General features: G+C 41.8%; 1 protein-coding gene across 1 annotated transcript in view; it reads left to right on the forward strand.

The window, feature by feature from the left end:
- The window catches only part of NUP214 (nucleoporin 214kDa), a 46,639-nt gene that overhangs the window by 27,455 nt on the left and 1,055 nt on the right, over positions 1-18,129 (forward strand). Inside the window, exons 27-34 of the mRNA XM_010289831.1 lie at positions 146-251; positions 2,323-2,396; positions 4,207-5,976; positions 7,475-7,545; positions 8,058-8,214; positions 10,742-10,891; positions 13,570-13,741; positions 17,255-17,397. Of these exons, the coding sequence (XP_010288133.1) occupies positions 146-251; positions 2,323-2,396; positions 4,207-5,976; positions 7,475-7,545; positions 8,058-8,214; positions 10,742-10,891; positions 13,570-13,741; positions 17,255-17,397 (2,643 nt within the window). The remainder of the gene's footprint in view (positions 1-145; positions 252-2,322; positions 2,397-4,206; positions 5,977-7,474; positions 7,546-8,057; positions 8,215-10,741; positions 10,892-13,569; positions 13,742-17,254; positions 17,398-18,129) is intronic.

Here is an 18,129-nt window from a genome sequence, read left to right on the forward strand (position 1 = left end):
TCCGACCTGGTATAAATGGCAAAAAAGCTTTGTTTCCCATTGATAAAATTGCAGACTGTGTGCACAAACTATTCCTTCCTTTTCTGATAGTTGGATGACAATGTGCTTTTTTCTTTTTTGTAATGCTTGTTCTTGTAACTTACAGGACAAGGGACAGTAAAAACAGTTGCAGCTGTGACTTCTTCTACAGTGACATCAGTACAAGCAACAACTGCACAGCTTAACAAAGCATTCTCGTTTTCTTCTGTGGGGTCTGTATGAAACATTAATATTTCTTTGTAGTTGATGTTAAGTATGAGTATTGGCTGTTACGGCAAGTGTTGCCTACAAGCTGCATAATGCTGTAAAAATGGCACCTGAAGGTGTTATATTGGGAGGGCAGGGGGTCGCAGCAGAGTTCTTGGAAGACCTTGGTGTTTGTAGAAGCCTTCCCGAGTGAGGTCTGAAGGTCTGTGAGAATTTGACACAATATCATGTTGCTTTGAGATTTTTCAGTCTGTAACTAATCAAGAATAAATAATGACTGGCTTTCTTCTTACGTTTATCTATACTGGACTATTGAACAAATCATATACTGTATGTACTGGTATTTCTTATCATCAGGTGATGATTTGAGATGAGAGCAATGTGACTGCAGTTAAAGCACCCACTCATGGTCTGATACACGGGGTTAACTGACTGCCTTTTGAGTGCACATCACCAGTTCTCAGAGAGTCAGAGAAGAACATTTATGCTGTATCTTATATGTTGGGGTTAAGGAAGAGGAAAAAGAGGCAGACCATAGCTAGTTTTAAATCTTGTTCTTTAATGAGCAAAGAGCAGTAGCAGAAAAATCATCCCTAGCAAGTTGTGCAGAAGCATGTGAGAGTGAACTTTGGGCTTTACAGCAGCAGGAGAAGAGGCTGGACACTGGAAGCTTCTGCTCCCAGAGAAGAAGAAAGAACCTGAACATGGTCATATTAACACCTGTCCCCTCTGAAGGTGGATTCCAAAGAGAACGACGTTGGGTTTTCTAACCTGAGCATACATATATGGGTTTCAAATGCTGGCAAAGGTTTGAGAAGCAGAAGTGCTAGAATTCCCGATTAGGACTTGAAATTTGTGCTGATGGTCAAACATGCTGAATTACTTATTTATTTTGGTACACCAGAACAAATTCCATGTTTTGGCTTGAAAAGTAGTCTGTTCATGGAGGTGACTAGAGAGTCCCCATGCCATCTGGTGATTTCTCTTGCATAACATGCACCTTGCTTTGTGTTACTGTTATGAGCATACAGCTATTCTGAAATCTCTCTTATGGAGTGTTTTCTCAGGGATGACAAAAATATTTCTTTGGTCATATCTTATCTTTGGGGGAGAGGGATGACTCCTTAGAAACGATTGTTTGAAATTCTGCATGTTTACCTATCTAATGCTGGGGTGAATTTCTCTTTATGAAATGGGTAACGTTAAGTTTCTCAGAACATGCATACTTTCAAATGGCTGGTTTCTTTCAGTCTGACCTCTGCAAGTTTGTCAAGTGGATGTTACCCAAACACCTTGCTGTGCTCTTCAAAGGGCTAAAATAGTCCTTTTGAGAGATAAAAATTCAGGTTCAAAAAGCAAACAAATGCCACCTTTGTCCCAGGCTGCAGTGCCTCAGTCTGTAAACCATATAAATACAGTACTGTTGTCAGTGATGTTTTAGTTACACGGCCTGACTTCTGTATCAGCAGCTGGTCTTTGAGAATCAGAGAAAGCTTAAAAAGCCTCAGGGAATGAAGGTCTCTGGAGGACCCCAGTGCTCATTATGAAAGATTGCAGTGTTTTTGCAAGACAGAATTATTTTTAGTGTGAAATAGTCATGGAAACTTTTAATTTCTGTCTTGCTATGAGTGATCTCCTTTTTGATGGGGGGTGGTATTCTAGGTATTTGAATTTGGGGTTTTTTAATTTTTAAATAAACTCTAGTCGCCACTGTGGCTTCTGCTATTGCTAGTCTCCCAGAAGCTATCAGGGTTTGGTGCGTGGTGGTCAGTTGCTGAGCTGAACGGGGAAGATATATACAGCAGAAAGGAAAGCATATGGCGAGGATACAAAAGAACGCTCTCTTTAACCCTCTAGAAGCCTTGTCAGAGGAAAAACAAATGCATCCCAATCTGCCTGCATGCTTCTCTCTACCTGTTTAGTTGTTTTAGAGAATCAGCTCTTGTACCTGTGTGCCAGACTTTGTGCAAGCCTGTACTGGAAATCTGAGTCTTAAAGTTGTGTTAATCATGGGGCTGGAAGTTTCAATACTTTGAGCTAAGAGTCGTTCTTTCCCTTTCTCCTCTTTCCTCCTAGGTCTGGATTTAATTTTGGTGTTGTCACATCAGCTGCTTCATCACCGACACTGCCCAGCCTCGCTTCCTCACAAGGTTAGTTTGGAAGAGTGTGCAAACAACATCTCTTCCTTGCTAAGAAAACGCATACGCTTCGTAATTCATGTGGTTCTTGTTCTGTGTTGCTGTTCTATTATTAAAATTGCAGTAGCTGCAATAACATCATATATACGTATGGTGGATTATGCCCTGTAATGCCCAGAAATCTAGGCCACCTGCCTTTCAATTAACAGTAAGCAAAATATTTGCTGCCAAGAACATCTAGGAGGTACTAGTTTATGAAGAGGATAACATCTATAGTAATTTCCTCTGCTGTCTTTAATCTGTAGATTTTAAGGTTACTGAGGTGGTCTGGCACAGAAAGCTGTCATTAAGTGGAATGAGCATTTAGTAATGGGAGGGGAATACTTGGGATAGCTTTGTGTTAGCTTGTGATAGCTTCTAAACCTGAGCTGACCAGGCTGCCTTTCCATTTCATAGGTAGAGCATATTTGCCTGGCCTGGAAAAAGGGGACCAATACATCTGCTTTATAATATTCTTGAAGTTTTCTGCCTCTAATTTCAGTCTTGCAAGAGAGACTGTATGGTAAAAACCACGCTTCCAGTGTTATTGGTTGCTCTAATAAGATATCACCTCTCCTTACAATCTTGGCTTGCTTATATGCTTAGACTATCACAGCCACAGCAATGCTACTGGTATTCTGTTGACTTAAACGGAGAGAACTAACTTGGCTTACAACTTGAAGATTCAATTAACGTAAAAGCTTAGGTAAATAACACTGATTAAAGGAGTGCAGGAGACAGATTTGTAAACCACAGCATTGTGTGAGGGCAGTTACTCCATGCTGCTCCATGAAATGGTAGGAGCACCTTTGCCTCTGTTAGCTGGTGATGGAAGAACAGAAGGAATTTCAGTGCCTTGGAAGGAAACAAATGCTACATGATTCAGTGTCAGTTGCTAATATACTTAATATACTTATAGGGTAAAACACAAGGATGATACCAGCTGTGCCAAGAAGCTTTTGCTCTTTGTTGTTTGATCTCCAGGCAGATTTCCTGTACCTTGTCCAAATCAGCCCATAGTCCAAACATCAATGCAATGTCTTCAAGTCAGAATTTGTGTGTGTTTGGTGCTCAGAAATGAAATGACAATACATCAGCTAAACCTAGTCCAGTCTCCCTTGAAACTTCAGCCGTTTCGTACTGTTGGACAGCAGTGTATCTTATAAGTGGACCTGCTTTGGCAATTACATTTGAGAGCTTTTCTTTAGTCTTTCAAAGCCAAAAACAGGCTACACAGGACCTGATTGGTGGTCTATAAATACTTGAATTTGTAAAGAAAGTTTTGATTCTGTAGAAGACTTTTCAAGTGCCAAAAGTGACCCAAACTGTTCTGAGCCATTGGTTTAAACAGAGAACTCTGTAATGAATGTCAGGAATTGTTTAGCTGAAGCAGGTAAGAAGGGGTTAAAATGGTGTTAACAGCAAATGGTCTGTAGTAACCAGTTTTCTATGTTTTTATCAAACTGTTGAAAAAGAGATAGGAGCCAAAGGATTAAATTCCCTGCACTCAGAGAGAATGATGGTTAAGTGGAGGCTATGACATGAAGGTAACAGTGTTTGTCACTGCAACTCTGTCCATAAAGGCTTCAGGTGTCACTGTTGTCTCCTGAGTGCACATGGAAGTGGCAGTTACTTGATGGTCAGAGGCTTTATAGTTTTGAGGCAAGAGCACTATCTTTCTAAGCAATCTGTGAAGCACTAAAGAGTGCTATTGTTGTAAGAATGATAAATAAGCTTTGCATACCATAACTCAATTTGTCACTTCTGTCTCTCTCACTGACAGCCTCTGCTAAAGAGTCCACCCAGACTGATTCATTTTCGCTTGCTGGGGGTTCCAAATTTGGAGTAGTCCCCGAGAGCTCCTTTGGTTTTGGGTCCCTCAAGGCAGCAAGTGCTCCAGGAGCCTTAGTAGGAAATAGCTCCTCAGCAGATGGCACCCAATCAAACAAACCTGCTGCCACAACATCTTCTGCTCCCTCCACAGCCTCTGGCAAGTTGGATATCCCTCCATCTAAACCAGGAGATCACTTGTTTCAGAGCAGTCTAGCTGGTGAAACTCTTGGGACCTTCTCAGGACTACGAGTTGGTCAAGTAGATGATAATGCCAAGACCGGTACTAAAACACCATCTACTAGTGTTGCAGGAGCACAGTCAACTAAAGTATCTACAATACCTTCTGGGTTTACTTTTGGTGCTCCCCTGTCATTAGGAAAAACTGGAGAAGCTGCTTCAACGTCAGTCACATCAGCTGGTGTGGCATCCCCATCCATCAGCACTAGTGCCACAGGCAGTCTCTTTGGCAATGTTCAGATAACCAGCACAGGGTCTTCTGGAGTATTTAATCTTGGAGGCTCTAGTGGCAACAAACCCACCTTTTCATTTGGTATTCAGCAAGCAAACAGTATGACCACATCCACCTCTATCCCTTCTACTCTCTCTGCTTCAACATCCCTCTCATTTGGAAGTTTCTTGACTTCATCACAAACTGCTGTCCCCGCTGCAAGTTCTAATAAGGGAGCAGGGGATGCCAAATTACCATCAGTGTCAGAAAAGCCATCTGAAAACGAAGCTGTAGCAGCTGGGTCATCACCTCCAATGACGCAGTCACCACAGCCACAGATACAGCTTTCAGAGTCTGTTAAAGAACCCGCTTTACCCCAGGCCACAGCCGGGGACACTGTCTCTGTGGGCTCTGGCACCATATCGGCAGCACCTCCCCCTGATACCACTGCTACTTCGGTGTCCACAAGTGACTTGAAGGCACCAGTGCTTCCTGGTGTTTCTGCATCTGCCCCACCAGATCAGAATGTCTCAGTGACAACCTCTACAACAAACGTTGCCTCTCCTGCAGAAGCAACAAGTGCATTGGCTGCTACCTCTGACGTTACTACATGTGTTCAGAGTCCAGCTGTTGGTGCCGCTGTGTTTGCCCCCACTTCTGCAGGCTCCTCCTCAGTGTTCTCTCAGCCTCCAAGTTCCAGCTCTTCTGGCTCAGCATTTAGCCAGCCTGCTGGTGATACAACTGCCACTCCTTCCACAGCACCTGTTTTTGGACAACTGCCAACAGGTACCACAGCATCCTCTCCATTTGGGCAACTCACCACCAGTACCTTGTCTACTGCCACCACTACCACACAGGCTGCCAGCTCAGGTTTTGGTACGTCTGCTTTTGGCACCACCACTACCGGCGGCTTTGGTCAGCCAACCTTCGGCCAAGCACCGACCTTTGGGCAACCAGCAAGCAGTTCTTCAGGTGGCTTTACCTTTAGCCAGTCTGGGTTTGGGACAATGCCAGCCTTTGGGCAGCCAGCGGCTTCCACGGCAGCCTCGAGCACCGGCAATGTTTTTGGAGCACCGGCTAGCACCAATAGTGCCAGCTCCTTCTCCTTTGGACAGCCATCTGCCAGCACTGGAGGTGGGTTGTTTGGACAAAGCAGCCCTCCAGTGTTTGGGCAGAACACCGGCTTTGGGCAAGGGGGATCCGTATTTGGTAGTGCTGCCGCCGTTACTACTACAACGTCATCTGCTGGGTTCAGCTTCTGCCAGGCTTCAGGTAAGAACAAACTGCAGGGAGATGCACCACAGCACAGTGGTGCAGTCTGGCTGAAGTACAGAGCGTGGTATATCAATAGGGAAAATAGGATCTTTTTTTAATGCCTTTTTTCCCCTATGGCACTTGATGTTTTTTTTGTTTGTATTTTTTTATTTTCCATTAGTAAGAACAGGCATGTGTGTGAGGGGGAGGCTAATGTTGGAGACCAAAGAAGCTTTTGCTCTGCTTCGTTATTAATCAGTAGGCCTCTGAATGTAGGCTTTTCAATCCAATCTTGCATTCATTTTATACTTCCAAGTCTACCTTGACTTAATTTTGAATTATGTATTGTCCTGCCTGTTGCACAATAAGTGGGTTGGATTCAGCATAGTGTAAAAGATCTTAAAACTAGTATGTTGTTGTAAATTGTTACACTGAAGTAGCAAGGCAGCTCTGAGGCCATAACCAAGGCAACAAACACAGATGCAGCATTTCCTTCAGCAGACTGCATTGAGTATGTGCAACAGTGGATGTAAAGCCAGGTATAGTACTGCATTGTGATCTGGGATGGCAAATAAACCTCTTAAGCTCTCCAAGTGATGGGTGAGCAAGGAACTAATCTGTTAAATCCACTTTTGCATTTGGAAACATCTCAAAATTAGAGTGGTAACATGACTATCAGCTACCTGTCTACACAGTTAAATGGAATAGTTGCACCGACCAAACCTTCTTTGTCAGTCTCCTTTTGTTATCCATGTTGCTACAGTATATTGGGTTTTTTCCAAAGCTTCGTCTGTACAATCTTCAGAGAGCTCCCAGGGAAAAGTGAAACGTACATAGTAATAATAGTGAACGTGTATTTCCAAGGAAGAAAAACTAATTAGGCTCGTTTAATTAAAAATGATGGCACTGTAGGCAAACTGCTTGCTCATTTTAACTACAGTAACAGAGAACAGTTAAATTGGGGGAAGTGAACTCAGCTTGAGAAAGGTGTTCCTAATTATAGAAATGGGAGTTTTATCACAAAATGCACATTTCAGTGAATTGGGAGATGGAATGGAGAGTTGTTTTTTTAATCAAAACATTTCATTATCTGTAACAGGAATCTTTAGGTAACAAAGCTCAGATTCTCCTTACACAAGGGAAATCAGAATGCTATGGCAAACAGCTTGTCCGTGACTTGCAGTATTTTTATAGCAATGTTAACAGAAATCAAATTCTCTTATATTGTTAGCAAGAATCCTACAAGTGAAAAGGCCTTCTATTTTTCTGTTTGTTCTTAAGTTGTCTGAAGAGAAGAGGAGAATGACTTTCAGATGAACTTTCAATGGAATTTATTATTTGTGTGTTGGCGCACAAATTTGCCCAATCTAGATACATTTGGTAACAACATTTGTATCCCTGTGTTTTGGCATGGGAGATCTGTCCTTTCCCTATTCTGGACTAGTGTCACCTCCCTGAATTGTCTTATACCCTAATAATAGTTCTGGTAGCTTATTTTCCTTTCTTTTCTTGGCAGGTTTTGGTTCTAGTAACACAGGTTCTGTGTTTGGGCAAGCAGCTAATACTGGAGGCACTGTCTTTGGCCAGGCAAGTATTTATTACTTTTGTAGAAACAAGGGACTGTTATATATTGTGGACTTGTTCAGGGTTCCCTACCAATTTCTGATATATTTAAAAAAAAGAAAGATACAATTTGATGTGCTGAGTAAAGAGTCCCAGTCTGTACTGAAGACGTTTGCTATTGTAGTGGGCACCAAAGCAGCATCTGTGTGAATGTTTTCAAAGGGGAATGGAGAGATAAATGTTTTATCACATACAAGATAAGATAGAGATGCGGTAAGTCACCTGCCTTTATTCCACGCTAAGTGGAAGGTGGACAGTGTAGGGCAAGTTTCAGAGGCATTATTCTCTACTGTAGACAAGGTTTAAGGGAGATTCAAATAAGATTTCATTGCATTACGTGTTCGAAGGTAATCACTTGCTGGTTCATTAACCCCTTTGTACATTTGGAGGAATAGGCCAGACAGAAAAATCAGCCTTGGGGGAATGTGCTGCTTTGACTTCTCTTAAATCCCTTTTTTGTCCTTTTTGTGTTCTAGCAGCCATCTTCTTCCAGTGGAGGCTTGTTTGGAGCTGGAAGTGGTGGGAGAGGTGGAGGTTTCTTCAGTGGTTTGGGAGGAAAGCCAAGTCAGGATGCAGCCAATAAGAATCCTTTCAGTTCCTCCAGTGGAGGATTTGGGTCTGCAGCTTCCCAGAGTGAGTGAACAAAACAAGAATACAAAATGTGCTCTGATTTCCATCTGCTTTTGCGATCCCATCTGCTTTTCTGCTGTTTTCTGACGTCTTTGAGTCAATTCTGTGTTAACATGAAAGGCTTCTAGGGGTAACAGAGACAGAGTATGCACGATGTGTAATCCGGAATTTTTCTTTTAGGTTTATGGAAAACAAGTAGGGAAGTCGTTGAAATAAGCAAGCAGATGCAAGAAGTGTGAAGAATATCTATATCCTCTTGGATATTCCTCTGGGAATTCTTGGCCAAATGCTTCTTTAAAATTGAACACACTAAATTCTTGTCACTGAGTTTCTGCTTCCAACTTGGTTGAAAGTTAGAAAGCTTTAATTACTTTTCTCATCTGCCCTAGCACTGTAAAAATGGTTAAGAATCCCCTGCTCAAGAGAAACCAAGTTAACAAGTGTGTGATGGATAGCAGTTTCCTCAGCTTTGTCCTAAAATGGCTATCTTTATGCAGCACATGCAGGATGTTTTACCAAAATTTGCTATAATACATGGATAAGCTCTCTGTAATTTTTTGTGTGTAGAAGGAGATGTGCACTTTTTGTGTCACATGAATGTAGTAAAGGAAAATAAATACGCTCCATGGTTGGTTTGGGGATATAGTCTCTTTTGGTAAGGAAGCAGAATTACACAGGTCCTTTTATCAGTTTTTATCCACATTTGGTAGACAGGGTGGAGGTCTCACAGATAAACTCTTACAAGTGTCGTGAAAGCTGGATAGATGAGAGGAATTGTGTTAAAGAACTCTTTGGGAGGAGGGACTCAGCACTTCTCCTTTCTTTTTCTCCAGTTGTCAGCTAAAAGGCATCAGTCCACACGTGTGTTTTAGCTAAATCAATCTGCATGTGAGATGCCAAACCGGTCCTCCCACATGTTGCTTCTTGCCCAGCCAACCAACCTAACAAAAGGAGATATGAAAAGTGGTGAAGAATATATTAAAGCTATATGCAGGTTCCTTTGCACCAGGGACTATAACTTTGTTTTTTTCTAGAAGCTATAAAGGATTAACTGTAAATGCAAGAATCAATCACTGTCTATTAGTGTAAAGATTTTTTTTTTATTGCCAGAGTCAAGTTAAAAACACATTTGTCTTGAGTTTTCTGGACTAACAGGTCTTGGTAATACTCTAAAATTTGAGCTGAGATGCATGTATGCTATTGTCTGCTGTAGCAATTAGTTTGAAATACTAGCAGGCACTCTCATGCCTTTCGTGTGCAGCTATTGCAGATCTGTGCTTGTTACATACTTTTGTATGTCACAAAAGCTATTCATAATGATTTCTTCACTGTGCCTTTTATTTAATGACTGCTTAGCTTCGTTATTCCATCATTTGTGACTTGGGTTTGGCAGAAAGGGAGAACAGAAGGGTAGAGTCCAGCAGGTAGAAAACACAAAGAAGGGGAAGCAGTGTCTAAGATGTAAAAGTAGGGGAACAAAGTAGAGCTGTAGAATGAGCTGCAAGTGGCTAGAAGTAGCACTTCAAGTCTTGGGAGAGCAAATCCATTTCTTCTATTACATCTTTAATGATCCATTGGGTTTAATGGTTGAGGTCAGTTCTCTAATCTTGCTCATTTAGTCCTCTTCTATTGCAGTGATGGATTTTGTGATGAAATAAAACAGGTGGTTCGCCAGAGAAAAGCTTTGGTTATTCTGTGTCCTGCCACTAGATGCTAAAACTCCTGTGTAACCTTGTGAAAGATCAAAATTTGAGTTATTTCACAGAATCATTAAGGTTGGAAAGGACCTTTGGGATCATCAAGTCCAACCATTAACCCAACACCACCATGCCCCCTAAACCATGTCCCGAAGTGCCACATCCACACGTTTTTTGAACACTTCCAGTGATGGTGACTCCACCACCTCCCTGGGCAGCCTGTTCCAATGCTTGACCACTCTCTTGGTGAAGAAATTTTTCCTAATTCCCCATCTAACCCTCCCCTGGCACAACTTGAGGCAGTTTCCTCTCATCCTATCACTTGGGATACTTACTTGGGAGAAGTAGGTTTCTCAGTAAGGCTTGAAAAGTATGGCTCCTACTTTTAAGGTCATGTCAGGTAGTCATGTTAAAAAATACTGGCCATTGCTAGAATAGCTGAGAATCTTTAATTTGTGGCAGACTGATACTGGTGTTGTCAAGAGAGGCTGATTCTAGCCGCTGTGATTTCTCACTTGAGGGATTGTCTGTTAGTGACTACGGTGCAGGATGCAACTAAACAAATCATCCATCACTATGATTTGCTAGATTGCAGCAATAAAGGGTTGTTAGTGGTCCATCAGATCCAGAATGGCTTGGTAGAACTACAAAGCCCTGTAGGAATACGGGAAAACTCAGCTTCTCTCTGCAGAGTGCTGTTTCTGATGTGGTATTCATTTTGTGCTTGGGGGTTGGGGAAGTAAAAGGAGTTTCCCTTTCTCCTGATCCAGTTAATGAAGTATATCATAGAATAATGTCTGTTATGAACTTACGAGTATTCTTCCTTTCCCCAGATTCTTCTAGCTTATTTGGAAACAGTGGAGCAAAGACCTTTGGATTTGGCAGCTCATCTTTTGGAGATCAGAAGCCTACAGGCACTTTCAGCTCTGGTGGTGGAAGTGTGGCATCTCAAGGCTTTGGGTTCTCCAGTCCAACCAAAGCAGGTACTTTTTTAAGCCACCCACTACGAACACCCATGCTTATCTGTGAGATATTTAGTAGAGTGTTCTACCATTTAGATGGCTACAGCCTGGACTTCATACATGTACACTGTCTCTGAACAATAAATAAAGAATAACTAATGGCTTAGTGAGCGGAACTTTAACTGGTGGATCAAGGCAGAGATTTACAATCTCTTGTGCAGAAAAGCATCCAGTAAACTACATTTTCAGGTGTTCATTCCAGAAATTCTCATTGCAGCTTAAGAGCAGAAAGCTATGTGAATTAGTTCTGATCTTATGTACCATACAATGAAGAGTACAGAAATGGAATTGAATAAATTTTTCCTATTTTAGATGCTTTCTTGGAATATTATCTTCCAAGCTTCACTCTGGGTTTTGTAACACTTTTTTGTCCCCATCTCTTCATGTGAGTGAATGCACAGGTGTCTACGGTGGGAAAGCTTCCTCATAAAATTCGTATCAGATGTGCTTCAGGTCTTTCTCTTTTGAAATCAGTCTGACCTGTCATCATCACTTTCTTCTGTGGTTGAGCTGTTCTCTTTGTTGATCGAGTTAATTGAATCAAATATTGGAAATTTCACAAAACCTCTTTTACTGTCATCTGCCCAAAGAGTGAGCCACGAAAGTAGTAATGACTGTGATATGTTCATCAGAACTGAATGACAAAACATTCATTTTGTTCATTACCAGGCAAGAATGGAGGCCCAAAGGATCAGGCAGAGCAAAGCTTTTCTCCTCTGTCCTCAGACCATTCTTACAGTGAACGTTGATGAAGACAAGTGTTCTGCTCCAAGTGTGTCTACTGAAGCTTAATCCCTGGGGGAAGTAGGGGAGGCTTGGTCATTCTTGATGTTGTCTTGAGACAGTGGTGCTCAAGAAGCAGTGCTGTGAGAAGAAGCACTCTCTGCTTTGACAGTATCTGTGCTCTCACATTAGTGAAGCGGCTGAGAGCATAGTGATGATGCTATCAGATCCAGGAGCCATTTGTAAGATATCTCTCGAGTATTGCATTCTGCTTGGGAGTGGACAGTTTCTTATCTCAGGCATACCTCCCATTTGCTATTTTTGTTGGAGAAGGGCATTGCTGAAGGAAGTTCTTTCATTCACCCACTAACTCTTTCCTTTTCTTTTGATTATTTTGGTTTCAAAATTTTTCTTGAGATAGGATTTTCAAGAGATTTCTGCAGAAGGCACAGCCGCTCACACAGAGTCCCTCAGATCCTTCCCTCCTGGTTATATTTGCTAAATATTGAAATGTATGGTGTGTCTTCCTCTCCCAACTGCAGTGGAAGGGTTTACTGGATTTGAATCCCCCATTGTCCTGGTTTCACTACTTACATGTTTCACTTTCCTTTCTCCACTATTTGTTAATACGCATTAATAAGCAAAGCTTCAGCCCCTGTGATGAATACTCTTAACTTCCCAGAGATAGAGGTAACAAGATATCTGATCTGTGTTTAAATAATTCAGGCCGAGCTGCTTTTTTTTTTTCCAGACCTTTTGTGTTTACAGCCAAACAATATCCATTACCTTGACATGGACTGGAATTTCACCCAGGGTATTTAAGTGCATGGTGGTATTCCAGTCCTCAGCTCTAGTCAAACAAAAGAGCAGGTGTCCTTCACGTTCCACAGTGTCAATTAGAAACAGGCCAGTAATATCAGCAGATGAGTATAGAATAAAATAATCTGAGTAAAAGTCCATTCAGAGCTGCAGAAGGCAGCTAAACCCCAAACAGAAATTGGCAAGAGTAGCGTTCAGTTCTTGATTCTGTGCAGGAATCGTGCAGTTCCACTGACCTGGCATTTAACCACTGCATCTTAGTTTCCACCGCTTAAGCCAGCATTGAGATAATACTCTACCTTCTGAATCTTTTTGCATTGCTGGAGCACCTCAAAAACAATCACAAGAGATCAGGGAGACTTGCCGATTGCATTGGGGAATTCTTCCAGTTTAAGCACTTTTATGCATCCAATTCTGTCCTTGGAACACTTGTATGTCCTTCCAGAGCTTTAGATTAGAAGCCAGGGTAAAACACTGCAACCAAAACACAGCAGCAAACGCTCATGAAGCTGGCCTTCATAGGAGACTTTTCATTCTGCGTTGTTATATGCAATTCCTTAGGCTAGTAACTTGTTTAAATGGTGATGAGCAGAGCTTTACTTCAAAACTGACTACATAAGCTAAGCTTTTTTCTGGTTAAGGAGTGCTAGTTTTGTGATGAAGGATGGATGTGTGGTTTTTTTATAATAATAAAAGCATCAGTTTTATCACGTGTTGTGTAATTTGGTTATTGCGCATGCTTGCTATCTTCCTCCATGTATGACATATTACCACCTTTTAGTAAAGCTGTGGGGATTGAGTTGATCTTGTGCTGAAATATTGAAGACCCAGAATGTGGTTTTCTTCTGGATAGTCTCTTAATTCGGTTGCAGTTTTTTTGCATGCATTCAAGCCCTTTTCTTATCCATGTCTTTTGTAACGAAATACCCTGCAGTTTGGAAGCTTTGTGGCAATTGGTTCTGTAAAATAATGCTGTGTCCATATGATAAGATAAACAGCCCCATTATGGAGATTGTCTGCTTGGAAATCTAGTTTTTGTTTTTCTGCATTATTGTTTACATTATGTTCTTGTCCCTTTTTGCCTCTGTTTTGCTCAGGTGGCTTCGGTGCTGCTCCAGTGTTTGGCAGCCCTCCTACTTTTGGGGGATCCCCTGGGTTCGGAGGGGTGCCAGCATTCGGTTCAGCCCCAACCTTTTCAAGCCCTCTGGGCTCAACGGGAGGCAAAGTGTTCGGCGAGGGTACAGCAGCAGCCAGCGCTGGAGGATTTGGGTAAGCCAAGCAGGGCCAAGGGTTTGGGAAAGCCATATTTTTGAATGACAAAAACTATTATGCTTAGTTACCTCTGTATTAACGTAAAAGAAAGTATTCTGTGATTGATTGCTAAGCTCTAAGTGATGTTGGTTGGTTGGTTTGTTTAAAAAAAAAAAAAAAATTAGAAAAGGCATAAAACAAAGACTTTAAGCCCAAAGGAAATAATGTATATGATCTCATTTTAATGCTGAAACTATGTTGAATCTTTAGCTTTAGAGATTTGGGGAGGGGAGTGTGAGTCATCTTGTGTCTAGGGGAATGCAGGAGTATTTTCTGTGTGCACACGTAATGAGTTCAAATCTAGGCCTACAAACTGTGCCTAGCAAAGAAAATAATAAATATCATTATCTGTGACTGTCTACCGACCTTATCCGCTTGTGAGGTTTGAGCTAGAGATACTAATGAGAGTTCAGTCTGTTCTCTCACCTTTGGGGGGTGGGAAGAAGCACTTGTAACAGCCTGTGCTCCCCAAGCAATTTGTGTTTATCCCACACTGATTGTTTTTACCTGTTGCTTTACCCCTTAAGCCTGTGCTTGGCCCCAGAGTAGACAGCACTTTATTCCTTGTTTTGTTCAGCAAATACAGAATTTCAAACCTTGCAAAGCAGGTTCTGCAATAGGCAGCAAATGTACCTCTTCAACATTGCACTACCATTAAGCAACTGTCCTTCATACCCTACAATTTTATTCGGACCAAACCAACCCAGTTAAAAAAAAATAAAAACTTCCAGTGAAAAGAGGAAACTGGATGTCTTCCCCATCTTAGCGCTTACGTATTTCGCAAGTGTCTTTCTTTAGTTTCAGGAGGAACCGCCTTTACGTAAGGCACATTAACAAGTTACACTTCTGTATGTTCTAATTCCCCATGGAGTTCGGCAGATACCCATGTGCCAGGGCACCCCTGAGCTGTGGGAGGCTTCAACTGGGTGGTTCTGCTACATCCTGAACTCTGGTGCAGCATACTGGAGAGTCCCTTTGGAAAGGGTAAAAATAGAGGCAGCTTCATTAAATCCCTGCAAAGAAGGATGCGCTTGTAGGGACGACTTAGCTTCAACTTGGCTGATATTTTGTTATGTTCCAACTTTCAGCCATTGTGCTGGAGGATTTTGTACTGAAACTGTATGCATGGTATGCACTCAGTGACAATGTTGGAAGCTTAAAGACAAAATGAGATTCAGAACAATCAGTGTGGTGATGCAAATAGAGGTCTTGCATAAGGAATCTGTAGACTCAAGAAAGAATTCACTGGCTTAACTTCTGGAAAGTTTTGAGAATTTCTTCTCTATTAGAAAGATGCAGACTTAGTCTGATATTTTCAGAGTTGCCTGAGGAATTTGATTTAAAAAGTTTGAATGTGCAAAATTCTCAGGCAGGTTTACAAAACTCCAAATCTGACCACACAATTTTGAGCAATAGTTTAATCGTGCAGTATAATTGAGTGCCTGTGCAGGACTTCCTTTCTGCCTTTCTCTTGAAGTGAAACTTTAAAAATCCCAAATCCAGAGAAGGTACTTGCCAGTGTGTTGTGCAATATTAGCTCTGAGTTCCTGAGAACACCCTGCTATCTTAAATACATGTTATTCATTGCTGCTTCAATTCTGAAAAATCTGCATCCCTTGATAAATGACTTGGATATCAAAAATAGCAACCACCACACTTCTTCAAAGTCTGTAATTCCAACTGTTTGTGAGCAAATAATGTTTTGCTTTCATAAATTAACCTCGAGTGTCTGTCAATTCTGTTTTGTATAGGAGCTTTAGAAAAGATCTGAAAATCTGGGCAAGATTGGTTTGATTAAGTTGTTGCCAGGCAATGACTGTATCCCATTTAAAAACAAAAAAATCTGCCCATAGCTTAAGCTGTTTCTCTACTCCTATGCTTAGCATTTTTCAACAGACATGTTCTTCTAGTTGCAACTGAAAGAGCAGTTTGAACCACAAGTTTCCTTGTCACTATTTTCACCTCTGCTTCCTTTCACGGGGTAGACATGATTTGTGTGTTTAGTGGCACAGTCCTGTGGAGATGGAGCATTATAAAAACCTCTTGTTCTGAAATGCATCACCTCATCTTGCTTCTTTTAAAAAAGAACTACAAAACCTGTTCTGCCTTTGCTGAGAAAAGCACGTTTGTGGTTCTGAGCTGAAGTTGTCTGCAAGGTACATGGGTCGAGAGCCAAACCGGAGGCACAGGGGATGGTTAGCAGGGCTAAAGATGCAAAGTCACTGAACTGCCCGTTGTATCTAATGCTGTATATGGCAGTAGCATGTACGATTGACAGTGTCTGGGATAGGAGAGGTGATGTCCTTTACCAGGTGAATTGGTTGTCACACTGCTACAAGGGTTATCTTTTATCTGAAAAGATATGTTTTGATGTGGTGTGTTTGTTGTTTTTAAAGTCTACAAGCGCTGGATGGATGGAGAGGTGGGTTAATGTGCTGTCAGGTCATATTTTAAGTCAGAAATGACAGGAGCTAGCGTGAGGCACAGCCTTGCAAAGCTGGCACACTGTTTGACTTGGACAACTGTCTGCTCAGGGGTGGATTGGCGCTGGGTCGGTATTAGTAGCATTATGCACTTGCAGAGCTTGTCATTTGAAAATTTTGTGTCTGCGTTCTACCTGGTTTAAGTTAGAGAAACACTTGAAGCGTGTTTTTTGAGTGTACCTCTTAACATTCAGAACTGAGAGAGGTGTATGGGGGGGACAGAGAACCATAATGCATATCACAGTCTCATTAGTGTGTCATGCTGATAGCTCTGCAATGCCTGGTTGGATGGAGTGGGTGGAGAAAGGAGAGCAATTTCCATATATAAAAGCGTTTCTTATTTCAGTCCCCAAAAGTAATTGGGGAAGTAATCCAGCAGTGGTGGGGAGAAGTGCCAGGTAGGTGCAGATCTTCAGGAAAGCCCTGGAACTGTGTGTGGTTCAGAATGGGCTGGGGAGAGAAAGGAATTGAGAAATCTGCAGACAGTTTACGTGGGCAGTAGGTAAGGTACCATTTGAAAGTTGTGAGTCTGGGTTCTGTATCAGGGCTCTGCTTTGTGCTCTGGCCATGAGCAGCTCATACCAATTCTGTGCTTCCTGCCCCGTTTGTGAAACAAAACGATGCTGTACTTTTGAGCTTAAAGGGTGAAAACTACATACAAACATGAGTTAATATCTTCTATTTGATGGCTGGAGTTGGTATTTCCAAGCACTTGAAAATGTACCTTGTATAAGCATGAACATATCTGTCTTTCTGCCTGGTGTACAGTAAGAATGGGAGCTTAACAGATGTTTGTATTTACAACAGTCTTTCCCAAACCAGAAAATCCATTTCCAGAATGAACAATTATAGTTGTTCATATTGGGTATTCTCACTCTTTTGATGCATTCTCATTGAAGGAATGCACTGTTATCATTGTGGGTATGGGGACAAACTTCCAGTGTAAGAGAAGATGCTTGCAAACACAAGTTTTCTCTTTAAACTGCAGGTTTGGTGGTACCAGTAACAACACAGCGTCATTTGGCACGCTAGCAAATCAAAATACCCCAACATTTGGATCGCTGTCACAACAGGGTACCGGTTTTGGCACACAAAGCAGTGGATTCTCAGCTTTTGGGACAGGTGGAGGAGGTAGGAGAAGCTAAAATATAATGAACCTAACAGGCCCCGTGTCTCCAGTTCTCCTTGGAACTCAGGGGTGACGACTCAGCTCCCTGTCCAAAATCTGCCTGGTCCTGGCTCTACTATAGGGAAGGTACAATGGCCTGGAGAATTGAGCTGCAGAGTGGGGTGTAGCATCTTCTCAGACTTTATCTTATCATTCCATTGCTGATTTGCTGTGTGGCATGTCAATAAATCACCCTTCTGCACACCTCATGTGAGATTATTGCTTTTCGCCCCTTTTTGTGGAGTTGTCCTTTCTTCTCAAAGGAAAATATTGAGAAATAATGAATATCTCTTCAGTACCATATGCATGAGTACCTGTATGTAAGTACTTAGTGTCAAAACAATATGCACTGCAAAATTGAGCTAGAACACCAATAGCCAAATTTTTATCTGATGTAATTCAGTGAAGCTGCAGTGATTTACACAGGGCTGAGAACAGAGCCTTTGAAAGAGACTAAGTTCCTTGGTAGTCTGCCTGTCACCACTGGCTTGTGTTAAGCACAAACTCCATCTTCAGAAAGCAGCCCTCTTATTTTCATGCAGAGGTGAATAAACCAGGCACGCTGTATGCAGTTGCTGCTAATGAATGGACCTAGCTGATTAGCAGTGAAAGCAAAGCCCTCTTAGGAACCGAGGCAAGTCACTTTTCTTCTAGATGGAGATTTGACTTTCATTGTTTGCCCATCTCTCTTTCCC

This window comes from Phaethon lepturus, unplaced genomic scaffold, assembly GCF_000687285.1.
Source record: "Phaethon lepturus isolate BGI_N335 unplaced genomic scaffold, ASM68728v1 scaffold1916, whole genome shotgun sequence".
Taxonomy (NCBI): domain Eukaryota; kingdom Metazoa; phylum Chordata; class Aves; order Phaethontiformes; family Phaethontidae; genus Phaethon; species Phaethon lepturus.